Genomic DNA, 17,626 nt, shown 5'->3' with positions numbered 1-17,626 from the left:
ATATTATTATTATGATACAACAACACATCAACCCTTTATCCTACTAAGTGAGGTCAGCTACACAAATCTTTTTTTCTCCATTGTGCCCTATTGAATGGCATACTTTCATTTATTCTAATAGATTAAGAGGTAGGCCTAGGATGGCTTGGGCATATTATATAAAAAATGATCTTAATTTATTATAATTAAATGAAAATATTTTATTCTTAATTTATTATAATTAAATGAAAATATGACACTAAATAAGACGCAATGGAGAAAAAGGATTCATGTAGCCGACCCCACTTAGTGGGATAAATGTTTTCTTGTTGTTGTTGTTGTTGTAGTTGTATGCCCAAGTATTTTTAGTTCTACCTCTGCCCTTCTTAACATAAGTCAAATCTAAAATATCTACTCTCCTAACTAAATCATCAAATGATCGATGTTTAATGTGACCAAAAAATCTAAGACGACTTTCTCTAATCGTGTCTGCCACTGGAGGTACAATAACCCTATCACGGATAGATTCATTCCACATTTTATCTCTAAGTGTCAAGCCACTCATCCACCTAAGCATTCTTATCTCAGCAACACTTAACTTTGTTTTAAGCTTCTCTTTTAAAGGCCAGCATTTTGTGCCTAAAGCATAGCAAGTTTCACCATCAACTTATAAAATTTTCCTTTAAATTTATGTGGTACTTTTCTATCACACAATAGGCTCGATGTATTCCTCCACTTCAACCAATCAACTTGAGTTCTACTAATAAAATCTCCATCTATATCACCATCACATTGAACAATAGACCCGAGATATCTAAAACGTTCACACATTTTAATGATTTGATCACCCATTGTTACAACTTTACTACTAGAGCTACTATGCTAAAATTACATTCCATGTATTCAGTTTTAGATCTACTCAAACGAAAGTCTTTAGACTCCAATATAGATCTCCATAATTCAAGTTTTTCCTGAACTATTTCTCCATTCTTATCCACAAGAAGGATATCATCAGTGAAAAGTATACACCAAGGTACATCCTCCTGTAAATGTCCAGTGAAAGCATTCATAACTAAAACAAAAAGATATGGGCTTTAAAGTTGATCCCTGATGTAATCCAACTGAAATAAGAAAATACTTTATTTCACGAAATAGGAAAATAGTTGGTCAATCGTTCTTCTGTTCGAGAACAAGTAACAGCTCTACTATACATATCTTTAATGACTTCAATATAAGTCATATATAAGAATGACATCATAGATAAAATTAAAATACTTATTAATTTAATTTTATATTAATGTTAATAAAAATAAAATGTTACTATTAATCTAGTATGGTACTGTCGCAATTCAAAGAAAATTCCAAATCTTCCACTTAAGTACGCATGCGACGAATGTTGACTTAGTGGACAGCTGTGATGTTTGAAAGAAAAATTGCAATATTTATATATATTAATTAACTAAATCATTAACTAAGCATCATTGCCATTTCCTTGTTCCATCAGCATTCAAACGCCAAGAACTGGAGTAGGCGGAAGGAAAGAAGGAGAGAAGTAGAAAAGGGGGGTTTTGAGGTAAAATTCTGAATTTTCTTCTTTTTTTTTTTATTTTTTGACGAAAATACTTCAATTTGAGGTTAATAATATTTGGGTGTTGTACAATAGCAGTTCATTTTGTGGTAAAAGTTTATTCAATGAACTTTTGGTATATTTTTAACTTATAAGTTGAAAATTCTTATAGACCAAGAAATTTGCATTTCTTAGATTATTTACAATTAAACAAGATGTCAAAGCGACTGTAACAAGAAGTTTGATTTGGTGTCAATATTCAGTGGAGTAAAATACTAAATTGCTTATACAAAAGTGGATTTAGTTCAATCTTTTGCATATTATTATGGAAAATACTAAATATAAAGCTTGTATATTAGATCATTTGTTTAATAGAAAGCTGGTATATTAGGTAACCTAATTAGAGGGGTTTAATTTCATATCCTTTCTATATTAGGTATATTCCTAATATGTTGAGCGATGAGTGTCTATATATGTGTAACATATGATTTCAATTGAGAATAAGAGAAAAATGAACTCTACTCCGTTATATGGTATCAGAGCCATCTTCGTCGAATAATTCATCTTTGCCAACAATTGGGTCCAGCGACGTCTTCGTCGACATTTTCGTGTGCTTCCTGCAAGTAGGTCAACGACTTTAATTGCTTTGTACTACGGTACCATCTGCTTCCAATGAGTAGGTCGACAAATTTGACTCCTTCCTACGAAGGCAACTGCGAGTCTTCCTCCGCTTTACGAGTAGGTCGAAAACTTCGATTGCTTCGTACGAAAGTAACATTTGCTTCATGCGAGTCTTCCTCCTCTCCAAGCAGTGCCTATTGAAATAACTTAGCCTTCGGTTTCATCTAGATTTGCTTTGTCCTACATGCATCAACGAGAGTAGGGCATCAACAAACGAAGCTGACGTGTTCTGCTTGGACTGTGTCATCAGTTGTTGTGCTCTATTTGGTCGCAGTTTTCTGATCGGCCTGCAACTACTTCCTCGATTTTTTTTCAAGATCAATTTTTTTTTTATTTGGAGATAGCACAACAATTGTTAGGAGAGTTATTTGCAACATGTGTTTGGCAGTTCATTCGTCGGTACTTAATAGCATCGATTATGACTGTTGACACAAAAATCTAGTGACACTTTTGGTTTCATTAGTGGCTATGAATGCGGATAAAAAGTTAAACAGCATCTACTATTTTATTAGAATAAAACTGTGAGATTCTATTTAAGGAGTAGTTCTTAAGAGAGACATCTCATTGATAATCCTCCAACTAAGACTGAGCCGAATTATTCTAAGTGGATGAAAGTGGATTCTCAGCTTTTGATACAAAAATAAAATTCTATCGAGCCTGATCAATCTTAACATACTACTCATTGGGACGGTGTTAAAGATGTGATGGTGGAATTGGCACTTGTATTTTTTGGGATAGAAAATATTTCTCAAATATTTGATGTATGTAAGGAATTCTATCGTGTTGAACAACAAGATCAATCACTAAACACATATCACATGCACTTTACATGTGTGTATGAAGAATTGAGCACACTATTACCGTTTAGTGTCGATGTCAACAGACTCAAAGAGAACAATTGGCTATCATGAGTTTTCTAGTTGGTCTTAACTCTCAATATAAGGGTGTTAAATCACAGATCTTATATGGTCCTGGATATACTACTTTGAGGAAAGACAAGACTAGAGCACACTAACTTTGGCCTTTGAATTCTAGAATTCAACACTTATGTATGTAATTATTATCATGAACCTCCTAATACGAAGGAAACTTGTCAAAATTGCTCAAAAAGAAACATAAGAGTTCTAAATCATAGTCAGTTCATATTGTCACTACTACTGAGGTCTCTCTAAGTCAGACTCTAGATCTCTACAGATGAATATGCAAAGCTCATCAAATTTCAAGAAGCATCCAGAAAATCTTCATCTATCATTGTTCTTACTAAGTCAGGTAACAATGATACTTATCTTTTTTTCATCTTCCACACAATGGGTCATTAATTCTGGTGTTACAAATCACATGACATATAATCTAAACCCCATTTCTACCTTTCATGACAACCTCTCTTTCGTCACTTTAGTAGATGGATCTACCTCTAATATTTTTGGTTTTAGCAACATCAATATTACACCCACATTGCCTCTAACTTATGTTCTCAGTTTACCTCATTTTGTTTGTAATCTTGTTTTCTGTTAGCAAATTTATATAATCCCTTAATTATTGTATCTTATTATTTCTCGGTCCTTGTCTATTCAGGATCTTATGACGAAAAAGATTATTGGTAAACCCGGTCCTTGTCTATTTTAGGATTTATGACGAGGAATATTATTGGTAAATGATTGGAATGTTAGAGGAGGGAGGTGTTATATATTTTGGATAATGAGGTATTTCGGTCAAAAAAATGTTCCAACACGTTATCTCTTTTTGAGATTCATTGTCGATTAGGACATCCAACCCTATCCATGTTGAAAAAGTTGTACTCTTTCAGCAGTTATCATCTTTAGATTGTGAGTCGTTTCAATTTGTTAAACACCATTATTTGTATTTTGTACTTAGAGTTAATAAAAGATTCATTCATAATTTTAAGTTGGTTCTGAAGTGTGGGGACCCTGTTCTATTTTATCTAATGAATTTTTATATATTCTCACTTTTGTGGATGAGTTTTCTCATATGACTTGCTTTTAATAAAATCTTGTGTTGAGGTACTATCGCATTTTCAATCTTTTTATGTTGAAATTAAAACTTAATTCAATATTTAAGATAAAATCTAAGAATTGATAATGCCAAATAATATTTTTCTGTACCTTCTAAGAAGTACATGACACAAAACGAAATGTTTCATCAGTCATCATGTGTCAATACTCAATCCCAAAATGGAGTAACTGAAAAGAAAAATAGATATCTTGAGATGGCTAAAGCTTTTTTTCTTCAAACGACTGTGCCTAAACAGTTCCAGGTTGATACAATTTTTACTGCATATTTTTTGAATAATCAGATATCTTCTACTGTTCGGAAGAACCAGACACCCTACCAAGTTTTATTTCCTAAGTCTCCATTTCCTATTAAACCAGGAATATTTGGGAGTATTTGTTTTGTTCATGATACACGTCCGCAAGTGTCTAAACTTGAGTCTAAGTCATTAAGGTGTATCTTTTTAGGATATTATCGTCTGCAAAAAGAATATCGATGTTTTTCCCCTCTTAAGCAAAAAAATGATTTCTGTTGATGTTACATTTCATGAATAAATCTCATTCTTTTGTGATTCATCGGTGTCTAAATCCTCACCAGATTTTGATGAGTTGTTAATGTATCACATCATAAGTTTAGATCATGATCCAACTTCATCTCCAATGACTTGGCCCAACCCTCATATCATTAATGTTTACTCGAGAAAACCTCGCTCCCCTAATCCTAGTCCTGCATTAGTATCATCTTCCTCAGTGGATCCTCCTCCCAGTGATCTCGATTTATGTGTTACACTTTGAAGAGGTAAACATCAATTGGCCTATCCCATTTCTTCTCGTATTAACTATAATCAGTTATCTTCTACTTCGTGCTCATTTGTTGCTTCCCTTGACTCTGTTGAAGTTTGAAGATATGTTCAGCAAGCCTTATCCCATTGTGGGTGGAGGGCAGTGAAGTTTGATGAGATGAATGTCTTAATTGAAAATAGAACTTGGAAACTAGTTGAACTACCTTTCGGCAAGAAGGTTGTTGGCTGTAAGTGGGTCTTTGCAATTAAGTTTTCATTCTGATGGATCTGTATCTTGTATCAAAGCTCGGTTAGCGGCTAAGGGATATGCTCAAACTTCTGGGATCGACTACTTGGACACATTCTCTCATGTAGTTAGGTTAACTTCAATTTGCCTACTCCTATCCTTGGTCACAATGAAAAAATGACCCTTACATCAACTAGATGTTAAGAATGTTTTTTTTAATAGAGATCTATTGGAAGGGGTATATATGAAGCAACCTCTTGGGTTTGTTGCTTAGAGCAAGTTTGGGAAAGCATGTCATCTTCATAAGTCCCTATACGGATTGAAGCAAGGGTTTTGGGATGCAGAAAAGTAGAAGTGATCAAACTATATTTTATAAGCAATCTACTTCAAAAATCATTTTATTGTTGGTTTATGCTTATTGTTACTGGAAGCGATGTGTAGGGAATCTTATCATTGAAATCATTTTTTTCAAAATCAATTCAGTAATAAAGAACTGAGTTCCTTGAAGTACTTCTTGAGGATTGAGATATCAAAGAGCAAGAAAAGTACATTTCTTTCTCAACAGAAGTATGTTTTAGATTTGTTAACATGAATAGAAAAATTAGAGGTCAAACCATGCAGTACTCTGATGGTTCCTAATCAGCAACTTACCGAGGATGGAGAGTTTTTTAATGATCCTGAACGAAAGAAGTTAGTGGGAAAATTAAACTACGTCATAGTGACTCTAATAATATTGTGTGTTAACACAATAAGTCAGTTCATGTATTCCCACATAATCCATCATTGATCATCTTTGAAATAGAGACTATGTTACCTCAAAGAAGCCACTAGAAAAGGGATTTTATATTAGAATCATGGGTATAAAAATATTGGATGCTTCTCTATTGCAGATTGGGCAAGTAACAAGATTGATTGAAGGTCCATTACTAGATATTGTATTTTTGTGGGTGGTAATTTGCTCACATGGAAAAATAAGAAACAAAATGTAGTGTCATGATCACGTGCAAAATTTGAGTATCGTGCAATGGCACAATCTTCGAGTAAATTGATGTAGGTCTTTCAATTCCTAATCGAAATAAGTTTTACGATGACTACTCCAGCAAAGTTGTGTGATAACCAAGCTACAACACATGGTTTCAAACCCTACCTTCCATGAACGAACGAAGCACTGTGAGATAGATTCTCAATTTGTTCGTGAAAAGATTCAACAAAATTTAATTTCTACAGCTCCTATAAATACTAAAGAACAATTAGGAGACATCTCCACAAAGGCCCTTAATGGATCGAGTCACTTATATTTGTAGCAAGTTAAGCATGATAAATATAAAGTTTGTATATTAGATAGCTTGCTTATTAGGAAGCTTGTATATCAGGTAACCTAATTAGTGGGGATTTAATTTCAGATCCTTTCTATATTAGATATATTTCTAAGTTGTAGAGAGAGGAATGTCTATATATGTGTAACATATGATTATAAATGGCGATAAGAAAAAAGAAATTTTTTTTCATTACACATAAATTTATATGTGCCTAATTTGGTATCTAAAAATGCATTAGAAATTTTCATATGTATGTTTATATCCCATTATAAATTTTCATATGTATGTTTATATCCCATTATTTATGATTATACAATCTAGTATTAATTTTGAAATATGCAAGCACATGTTAACATTTTATATAAATGAGTATTTCAAAATATAAGACAACTACCTAAGAGCAATTTTGTATTTTGTGTGTCTAAAGGCAATTTAATTTTTTGTTATTTATTATTGTTTAGTATAAATAAGGTTAATATATTTAGGGTTAGGGTTATCAAATAGATTGTGTATTGAGTCTTAAGGTTAGAGTTAGGATTTGGGAGAAATTTCCTACCTCTTGAATTGCAGAATTTGATAGAGATAGCCTTTCTATCAAATAGCAGGTGTTTATCCATTATGTGGTGTTGTTTGTGTTATTGAAGAAAAAATTTTGTTTTTTGTCCAAATTTCTATGTGGAAATTTGCGTAGATCATATCAAATTGGTTTCGGAGAACGATACAGGTTGACGGGCAATTGGGATCGAGGCCTACAGACCTTCATGACCGACGTCGTGACTGAATCTAGCGATAAAGTCGAGATACTGAGAAGCATCTAGAGGATCGCCACCTACAGGCCTTCGTGACTGAACTCCTTCATGATTGAATCACGTGATACAGTCGCGATCATGGGAAGCATCAACGGGATCGCGGCATACAAAGTCCCCCGTGACCAAACCTCACGATCGAGCGTATAGCGACCTAACCGCACAATACAGTTAAAAATTGAGATACATTGGAATTAACATACATGATTGCAGCGTAAAGGATCTTCTCGATCCAAAACGATCTTAAAGAAAGTGGCAGCAAGGAAAGTTGATGCTTTGAAAAAAGAGATTGGAAGAAGGGGTAGGGGGACCTGAATTCAGGAAAGAGTAAAGTTTTTCATCCATTGACAACTGATTTGAGAGCTTGAAGAAGATGATAAGGAAGTTTATTACGATGCAATCCAAGACCTCGCTGACGAGTCAACCTGCAAACCCTAGCTAATGATTGATAAAAAAATTTGTGGTTAGATCAAAAAAGAAAGAGATCGAACGTAAGGAATATAATGAGGAAAGCATCCACCATCAAAAACCCCCCACCCCCCCCCCCCCCCCACAAAAAAACTACCCCCTCCCCCCCCCCCCCCCCCCCAGAGGACTCTGATGGGGGTGGATTAGAGATTTCCGACAAAGGGAGTTGGGCTGAAACATGGATGGGTTGGAAGGAGCACAAAGAAGGAGAAACTAGAATGGGGTATGGTTAAGATTGAAGAAGGGAGTTTCACCTAACATACATGAGAGGAAACAACGGAGGAAGAGGAACTTGGAGTGGTGACGTTGAGTTTAGAAAGTTGAAGATGTCGATCTTCAATGAGGAATATGCACATGGGTGGGTGTATCGGGTGGAGCAATAATTTATAATGAATGGGTTAAATGGGGAGGAGAAACTCATTACAGCAAGGTTATATTTGGAGGAAAGTCCTAGCATGGTTTCAATGGAGGGACGCTAGATATACGATCTGTTCGTGAGAGGAATTTAAGAATTGCTTGTTAGAACTTTTCAGAGAATTCGGAAAGGATACCTATACGAGTAATTTTATGTCTGGACTCAAGAGAGGACTGTCACGAAATAAATAGAGATATTCGAGTTATTGTCAGGACGGCTGAGGGGGGATTTTTGAAGCAGGATTAGAGGGAACTTCATGAAAAGCCTAAAGCCCAACATACGGGCAGTATTCTAACTATTGAGGCTGCGAGGATTAAGAGAGACGGTGGAACTCACCCATATTGTGGAAGACAATAAACAGATGAAGAAGAACAGCAAAAGTGGCACCGTGGGAGGATTCCACAAGAGTACCTCTACAAACATGACAGCGAAGAACCAAAAGATGTCATTTCAGAAGGAGATATTGAAGGAGAGGAATATGGGGGCCCGTCCCGGGGTTAACTTCAAACACCTCACAGAGGCAGAGTTGCAGAACAAAAGACCAAGTAATTATTTTTACAATGTGGCCAACAGTGCAAGAATGGCATACTCTAGGTCCTTTTACAGAACAAAAGACCAAGTAATTATTTTTACAATGTGATGAGAAGTTTTCCCCAAGCCAACAGTGCAAGAATGGCATACTCCAGGTCCTTTTTGTTTGTGAAGGGGTGGCAGATAGTGAGTCGAAGGAAGAAACGGTGGAGGGAGAGTATTTACACTTGGACGCAGTAGAAGTGTCTCTCAACTCAGTGTTGGGATTTACTTCAAATCACACTATGGAGGTGCGAGGACATGTCAGGGAGCAAACGAAATAGTGTTCGTGGATAGTGAGGTCATTCACAACTTCATCTTGAATAGAGACGTGGACCGGTTGGGGTTGAAAGTGGCGGATACAGGAAGAACTAGGGTTATTATTGGGACAGAGAAAGTGGAGAAAAGTCGGGGAATTTACAGATGATTGGTATTGACACTACAGAATATATAGATGGTGGAGGATTTCCTTCCCTTGGACTTAGAAAATATTGATGTGATTTTGGGAATGAAATGACTATATACGATCAAAGAGACGCGGGTATATTGAAAAATCCATTACTATGGAGATTAAGGTGGAGGCGAAAAAGGTGGTGCTTCATAGTAACTCTAGTTTGTGCAAGACCTTGGTGTCGGCGGATCCATCGAAAGTGATAGCTATATTGGAGTGGTCACTGCCTAAGAATTGGAAGAAATTATGAAGGTTTATGGGACTTACGGAATATTACCGAAAGTTCGTGATGGGTGATAATTTTGCTTGTATAGCAGTGGACAAAGAAATTGTAAGATGACTCTCAGTGGGAGAAATGATGACCAAGAAGGGTATCATGAGTGTATCTGTGTTAGCTTTGAAAACCAAACTCAAGTCAGTTTATAGCAGAAGTCAAACAACTTGATCTAACAATAGTTTCATTTTTTTCCCGCCTAAAGAGCAATGAATCTTTTTGGAGGGAGAGCATTGTTACGTCAGTGCCTCAAAGCAATGTTTTCTTTTGTGCACCTAAGAGCAATTTAGTCTTTTGTTATTTATTATTATTTCATATAATAGTACTATTCCGAGAGATTTCCTACCTCTCGAATTGTAGGACTTGGAAGAGATCGTCTACCTCTCAAATTGTAGGATTTTATCCTTTATGTGTTGTGCTGTTTGTTATCAAAGAAAGAAATCTGCTTTGCCCTAATTTTTTTGTGGAAATATGTCTCATATCATATCATAGTACTTATGATTTATAGATTGACGCACTTAAATGATTTGCATGTTAAAGATGAATAGTATATAAATTTAACTATTCATTAATGAAAATGTAATGTGCTTCAGAAATTGAAGTTATATTAGATAGATTGATAATAATACATTTATGATAAATGTATAAAAGGGGCTGCAAAGGTAAGCCTTCATGGAAGAAAAATGATCCTCAAATAGTTTAATATTGATAATGTTTTGTTTCACTGAACTTTTATTGAATTTTATGAAGTAACTTTTGGGTTAGGTTTTCAATCCTATGATATATGAACTGCATCTGATACAATTCACTACCTTACAATAGACAATAAACTTAAACATGCCTACATGACATATTATAAGATTAAAATAAGACATTTCAAATTAAGAAATAAATATTATAAAAAGATTTGTCCATTATGTTGACACTTGTACGCTTGGCCTCGATAAGCATTGTATACATTGTGATTGAAAATTGGCTCGCTCTTTTAAAGTTTTCTTCAGTAAAAATATCTCATTTGTTGTTATGCAATATTATTAGTAATTTCCCTTTATAATGATTTACGCAGAACTAGTCTATTTTGATGACTTTAATCCTAATGTCAAGTTAATGATTAGCATGCCATGCTGGTTCTTTTCACTGAATACTTGAATCCCATACTAAAATTGCTTATCTTGTCTAGTTTTATAGCTAACAAATATCGACTTTGTAATTATTTTAGACATATTTTTAAATATTGGATCAAACAGGTTGGTTGAACTGCAAGCCTATTCTCTAGCCAATTCGATCAAAAGTCAAAAATAACTTTTGTGCAGAATTAGCTACAATGGTGAACCAATCTGATTTTAAAAAACTCACTTGATTCTAGTATTGATCCTTTTTTAATTTTGATTTTGATCAGATGAATAGAAATCTTCTAGGTGAAAATATCATTAATACATTATTATTACATCATTTAAATCATATTAAAATAATTTTATAATTTATTACATCATCTGATTAAATCTCGGTTAAATAGTTAAACCTTGAACCTCTCTTATGTCCAAAGTGTTGGTTTTAGGCCAAAGGAAAGACAAGGGTAAGCCCAAGTATTGAAGATATTTTGAATCACTTATCCAATAGTTTGATGTATAGTCTTAATTATTTTAGTATGTATATATGATTAATAAAAATTTGATGCTATGTAAATCAACTTTGATATTTAAAAATTTATGAAATTTTGAGATGTTTTTTTTCAATTAATTTAGATTAATTAATTAAATATTTATGAGTTAGAAATTGTATGATATTTTATATTTCAATCATTCAGATGATTGAGTTTAACAAATCTATTATGATAGTAAAGTGCTAGAATGGATGTTAATGGAAGATTCGGAATGATTTTATGGCATCCGTAGCTTTTTGTAAATATAGTTTTAAAGTTGTTGTGGGAAAGCAATTTTTGAAAGCTGGTGTGGTATTATAAATATTTTTTTATAAAAAAACAAACAATAACTGTCATAATTTAGTAGATTTGATTTTTAATAGCATATTCCAGTCACAAAATATTTTTAAAAACAACAAAAAATAGTGGCCATATGAAAATGTAGCGGCAGTCTAAAAAATAAAACAATGAAAAAACTGGCAATAAAAAAGACCTTCAATCAATTGAGTCATAATCACCTTTGTTATATCTTAACCAGGAGGGGCCATCATAGGGCGTGACAGTTCACTGCAGAGCAGTAAAATTTATAGATATCTCAGAGGCACTACAGGTTTTGTTTTGGTGTATGGCAAGGAAAATTATGATTATAATAAGGTCGAATACTTTAACTCAGATTATGATGTTGATCATGATGAGGGGTGACATAATGGATATGTTTTGAATCTCTTCAGCAGTGACACCAATTGAAAGAATTATTTTTAGTATACAAATACTTTATGCAATACAAAGAGAAAGTATATGGCACGAAACTGAAGCTATAAAAAAGGTTAGTAAAGAGGTTTGGTTAAATACTTTCGATTTACAATAAGAAAACTATGTGATTTTTTGTAAGATTTAAAGTATTATTCACTTGGCCAAAAAATCCAAATGTATTATGAGAAAATAAATTATTTTAACATTTAGTGTCACTTCTGCGTAAAACACAATCCTATTGACTTGCTTACCAATCCATGTTCACAAGATCAAGAAATGTCAAAGGCTGGTTGATTTGAGTAATTGTTAATGCCTTTTGGGGTTCTGAATGAGGAGATGTGTAGTTTGACAATGACTCAGTTAACCAATTTGTTATGGAGAATTTGTTAAAATTATATCAAACCTTCACTGACAATTTTTTTTAAATTCGCTCCCTTGACCGACTTGAACTTTTGGTTTCCTCTATTCACATAGAGTATCAATGACTTCTCTTGTAAGGGTAATGTTTGGCAATTTCTCCTCAAAATGCAATTAAAAGTGCTAACAATAAGAGTGAGGCATAATAGTGCAAAAGAGAAACTGAGTAGACAGGGGGAAGAAGTAAGGGTTTATGTCATCGTCTCCATGAATAGAATAGAGAGACAAAAATGGTTGTAGCTTTCTTCAATTGTCAAGTAGAGGGGTAGGGAGAATTGAGTGTGATTGTTTTCTATTGTTGAGGATTGGTTGTTCATGCTTCTTTTGCTCGAAAATTTGATAAGAGAAGAATTAATCTATCCTTCCCTTGGGCCTTCTGTTGAGATAAGCTCCTCCTAAATTTAATGAATCTTCTTGGATATTCTCCTTATTAGTTTTAAATGAAAAAAATTTAATATAAGTTTGTGACTTCTCTTATTTTCTACTCTACCCATAAACTTGAATAGTGAACCATTTATGCTCCCTTAACCTATGAGTGTAGGTCATTCATGATCAAACTGTGTAAATAATAATGCTATTATCTATATCATTATTTTTATTATTCTATATCATATTTGTGAGTGCTCCTAATTTTTTTCTCCAAATTTAATCATAGTATTCACTTTGGAGCTCTCAAATAGAGTGATTGGGCCTCTATGTCAATAGTTTTCCTAGAGGTGCAAGAAAAAGCATTTTGTAAATTAGAAACGAAATGAAACATATACCTTGTAAATTAAGGAATCCTCATCCCTTTGCAGGTGCGGGTAATAGAAGATGAAACTATACTTGTTGACTTCTACTTGGTTTTAAAAAATGCTGGAGCAGCGGAAACTTAAATGTCCCAATTATAAAGAAAATAAATAAATAATATCTCTTTCTCACAATAAAAATAAGAGGATCTGACCTGTAGACCGCCAAACCAAAGTTAAAATATCAATTGGAAATAAATATAAATAATCGCATGCCATGTGTGAGTAGAAATTACCTCATTGATTATAAGTGCCCTCCCATTTCTAACAATGTATTGAACATCCTGTCGATAAAACTCTTTGGCCTTCAAAGCATTCATTAAAAATCTGTAAAAAAAAAGTATTCAATAAATGAAACAATAATTTGTTCAAAAAACACTCTTTACTTAATAAATACCAACTTATACAGAATTGAAGTTATGTCTACTAAAGTTAAGTACTGCTTCTATCTGAGGAAAAATTAGCCGTGCTGTTATTAACTTATTTTCAAAACAAGTGATTCAGACGACCTTTTATTAAGTTTCTTCTTGCTTCGTTTCCATAGAAGTGGCACGTACAAACAAACCAATATATGTTTTAATCAATCCTAGCACATTGGTTTCAAGCAGGAGAACTGGGTTCACTTCCGAGCATTTTTAAATCAACTCAAAAGATGTAGTAATGTGGCAAATTCTAGCCAGATAGGCAACAACAATTAAAGACCCAGAAAAAAAATCAAAAACTTCAATTGTAGGATTTACATGTGTCATGATAAAATGAATATAATTCACGAATTCAGCTTGCCAATGGTGTGAGGATATTGAATTTCTGTTCAAAGAGACCAGAGGATACCAAAGACATAAATTCAGTTCAGTAAAGATATTGCATCAACCTGGCCCATGGATCATTTTCATCCCACAGATCATTCGTCTCAAGAACCATTTCAGAGAGAGCAACCCCTTCTTCAGTCAAATCAACTGAATTATCTTTCAGTTCCACATTATAATGCTGCAAATGAAGTCATCTTCCATCACAATAAATGCCACAAAAATAACAAAACCACCATAATCGAAAGAAAAGATATTTGTAATAACTGTTAAAGCACAAATTCATCTGACTAAAGAAGAAAAAAATTGACACTCACAATTCCCTGTACAAGAAGTTCGGCAACTTTGGCAGCAACTGGGTAGCGTTCAGCATCCTTACTAGCCTGTTCATTCAAATCAACCAATATTGAAATTGATATGATAACCACAAAAATATTATACAAATTACAGAGAAAAAAAAAACCTCTCCACTTATCAATAATGGATTCCTCCCCTCATCAATAAGGACTGAATCAACTTCATCAACAATGGCAAAATGAAATGGCTTTGGCCTGCTTTCAATGTTGTAAGTTCAATCTTAAAACATCAAGAAATAAACTCATAAGATAAGTAATAATACCATCGCATTACAAGGTCTGCTCTATTTCCAGACAGATTGTCCCGGAGGTAGTCAAAACCAAGTTCCTGTGCAATTAAATCAATAGTGGCGTAGTACGATCCAAACAAGATCCCAATCAAGCAGTCAAAAAAAAATCCAGCTAAATCGACCAGAAAAATGTAAATAAAGTGCTGTTAGTGCCTCGAACATAAGCTGCACTAAAAGGTTAGACATCAGTTATTTGAAAGGATAAAACTACCCATGAATAAGGATTTCTGGTTCAAAAGTCTTGAAGGATTCAATAAAGAAGAGTTATTTAAAACAAGATAACAGGATGTAACCAACAAACTGTACTTATGCCTCAAAAAAAAAGACAAAACGGACAGCCAACAAAATTCACATACAATAAGCTCATACAGAAATGATAGCAGCTCATCATAGAATTGCTCGAAGATGATCAATAAGTGTAATAATCATGAATATTTTGTGCTGTCAACTTACCGAATTATTACTGTATGTTATGTCACAACTATAGCTTGATCTTCTCTTCGCAGAAGTCATGCCACTCTACAAGTTTAAATAGCATTAAGGCCACAAAATTACATTTTTTTTTTCTGCTAGCACTGTCAAAACAAAGGACACCTGAATAAGGCCAACAGAAAGACCAAGAAATCTATGAATGCGGCCCATCCATTCAGAATCACGCTGAGCCAAGTAATCATTTACAGTGACAACTGTAAAACAAATAATGGAGTAAAACAGATGCACTGATGAAGAAAGACTAGCAATTAACTACAAAGTTCATCTGACACTGCTATGATGTTTTATTAGAGGCATAATTTGCCCCACAAATTTGATTTTTCATGGCAGGGAAGCCATGGAGGAGATGGACATGCAATATAAAACTTTCCTTTAGACTTTCTCCAAATAAATCAAAATTATCATTTTTTTTTTTTTTGGTGAAAAATAACGCACAACTGGAAGGCATTCCCAACTGATTCCTAAGCTCTGAAAAAAAAAATATCCTTTACAACACATCTTACCAGATAACATCATCAAAATGTTTCACGGAATTGAGTCAGCAAGGTATTTCTCGATACCAGTATTCATGCATTTCAGATGCCAAAATGTCCATATACAACTATTCAAAAGAACGTACCGTGAACTCCATTGCCAGTAAGAGCATTAAGATAAGCTGCTAATGTAGAAACCAAAGTCTTTCCTTCACCAGTCTTCATCTCAGCTATGCACCCATCATGAAGAACCGCACCGCCAATGATCTTAAATCAAAAGTGCACACAGTCAACTTGATTCCATCATAAGCCAAGAAGATTCTAAATATCCAAAGAGAGTCAAAACACCTGGACATCAAAGTGCCGCATACCAAGCTTCCTTCTTGCGGCCTCCCGAACCACAGCAAATGCCTCTAATGGAGATGGAAAAATTAGGAAAAGGAAACACGGCCAAGTGAAAATGGAGGGAAGTTTTCAAACAAACCAGCTTGAATATCAGCGAGGGTTTCCCCTTTGCTCAAACGAAAGCGGAATTCCACAGTCTTTGCTCTCAACTACAATAAAAACAGCCAGAAAATGTACAAAGACGATTCAAAGCACTCCTTTTGCCTGAAGCCCTTGATGTTGGTAACATAAGGACATACAACAAACCTGTTCATCAGAAAGCACCCAAATACGAGGCTCTAGGGCGTTCACGGAGCTGACAAGACGGTAGTAATCGCGCACGACCCAACTGTTAAGGTTCAAGACATCCCTCCACCTGATGTCCTTGACTTGCCTCAGACTCTCCTGAAATCAGGCCATGAAAATAAAGAAACAACTTCCATGCATCATGCAAGGAGGCAACCCAAGCATACAACAACAACAACAAAAAAAAACTCGCCTGCATACAATCGATAACGGGTTTCGAGGAAGGGGAAGGAGAAGAGGAAGAAAGAGAAGACAAGGCGCGGGGAAGAGTTGTAGAGAACGACCGGGTTTTGCCTAGAGGCGTAATGGGTAGAGTGGCAAAGTTGGCTGGAAGAGGACAAGAGTGATTCGATGGTTTAGAGGCGAGGGAGAAAGGTAGGGAAGAGTGTGAAATGACTGGGAGGGCATTGGCCATGATAATGGGCTTTGTTTCCTGGTCTCAGTATAAGGCGGCAATATAGCTCGAAGGGCGCCAACCCTTCTTTCCGGTGAAGCTCCCACTGGCAGCGAAAGTGGCGAATGGCGCAAGGAGGGCATTGGCGAACGGGCTTCGCATGCGTGGGAGGATATACTTCAGCTAGTATAGTAGAACAGGGTAGAATCGACCATATTGCTCCGAACCGACGACCAGCATATGACCGTGTAATCAAAATAAAAGTTCGGGAAAATTGCATGGAATTGTTGGTTCAAAAATGGACTAAAACTTATCAGCACGAATTTTGATGAAATCCATGAGTCCTGCGGTGGAGCATCACAAGCAAAGGATCCCACTCTCAAAGATCAAGGAACTCATAGTACCTATCAAATTGAATGTAACTTCCCAAAGTCAGGACTAAAAGCTGACCGGGCATGCAACATTCAAGGGTCAGTCGTCTAAGCCATAAAAGGACGCTCGGTGGTCTAAGTCTGAGTGGTTCACCCAAGCGTAAGGCAAATAATAGTCCAAGAGCACTTACGACGACAACTCCAACCCGAGAACGAAGTCAATCACTCGGATCCTACAATCATAACAAAGATATCCAGGAATCTCTATGAAATACCATAAATGTTGAGCATGATAAGACTTGGGTGTTCCACAAGACATTTTCATCTTAGAGGAAAGAATATCTATTAGATGTCAGTAATTCGTCCTCTGTCTAATAGTCTAGTTCCACCATGTTGACAGGAGATCTCCAACGAGAGCCAAAAGCTAACAGTTAACATAAGTCATTTAAGCAGTAGATACAAACCGATCGGATCAACCACGCCGACTGGCAACGACCACCCAAATGAGTCGATCAACAACATTTGGACTAGGCTTCTTCGGCTCGTACCAGCTTAACTAAGAGTAATCTAATCCTAGGCCCCACAT

At 35.1% G+C, this 17,626-nt stretch overlaps 1 protein-coding gene across 3 annotated transcripts in view; it reads right to left on the bottom strand.

The window, feature by feature from the left end:
- LOC110031242 (protein translocase subunit SECA2, chloroplastic) overlaps positions 1 to 16,902 on the bottom strand; it is a 76,003-nt gene extending 59,101 nt beyond the window's left edge. For 2 of the 3 annotated variants that reach the window (XM_020734355.1, XM_020734357.1), the window contains exons 1-12: positions 16,469 to 16,902; positions 16,237 to 16,374; positions 16,070 to 16,139; positions 15,934 to 15,998; positions 15,732 to 15,852; positions 15,215 to 15,306; positions 15,074 to 15,139; positions 14,594 to 14,658; positions 14,438 to 14,525; positions 14,292 to 14,357; positions 14,040 to 14,155; positions 13,405 to 13,495 (exon numbers count right to left, since the gene is read on the bottom strand). In XM_020734355.1, coding sequence (XP_020590014.1) covers positions 13,405 to 13,495; positions 14,040 to 14,155; positions 14,292 to 14,357; positions 14,438 to 14,525; positions 14,594 to 14,658; positions 15,074 to 15,139; positions 15,215 to 15,306; positions 15,732 to 15,852; positions 15,934 to 15,998; positions 16,070 to 16,139; positions 16,237 to 16,374; positions 16,469 to 16,690 — 1,200 coding nt within the window. In that variant the 5' untranslated portion in view covers positions 16,691 to 16,902. The remainder of the gene's footprint in view (positions 1 to 13,404; positions 13,496 to 14,039; positions 14,156 to 14,291; positions 14,358 to 14,437; positions 14,526 to 14,593; positions 14,659 to 15,073; positions 15,140 to 15,214; positions 15,307 to 15,731; positions 15,853 to 15,933; positions 15,999 to 16,069; positions 16,140 to 16,236; positions 16,375 to 16,468) is intronic. The other variant, XM_020734356.1, reaches the window with a different exon arrangement.
- Positions 16,903 to 17,626: the final 724 nt, after the last annotated feature.

Source organism: Phalaenopsis equestris, unplaced genomic scaffold (genome assembly GCF_001263595.1).
Source record: "Phalaenopsis equestris unplaced genomic scaffold, ASM126359v1 Scaffold000795, whole genome shotgun sequence".
NCBI lineage: Eukaryota > Viridiplantae > Streptophyta > Magnoliopsida > Asparagales > Orchidaceae > Phalaenopsis > Phalaenopsis equestris.
The sequence above is the reverse complement of the archived record's forward strand: the minus strand, read 5'-3'. Positions and strand labels throughout refer to the sequence as shown.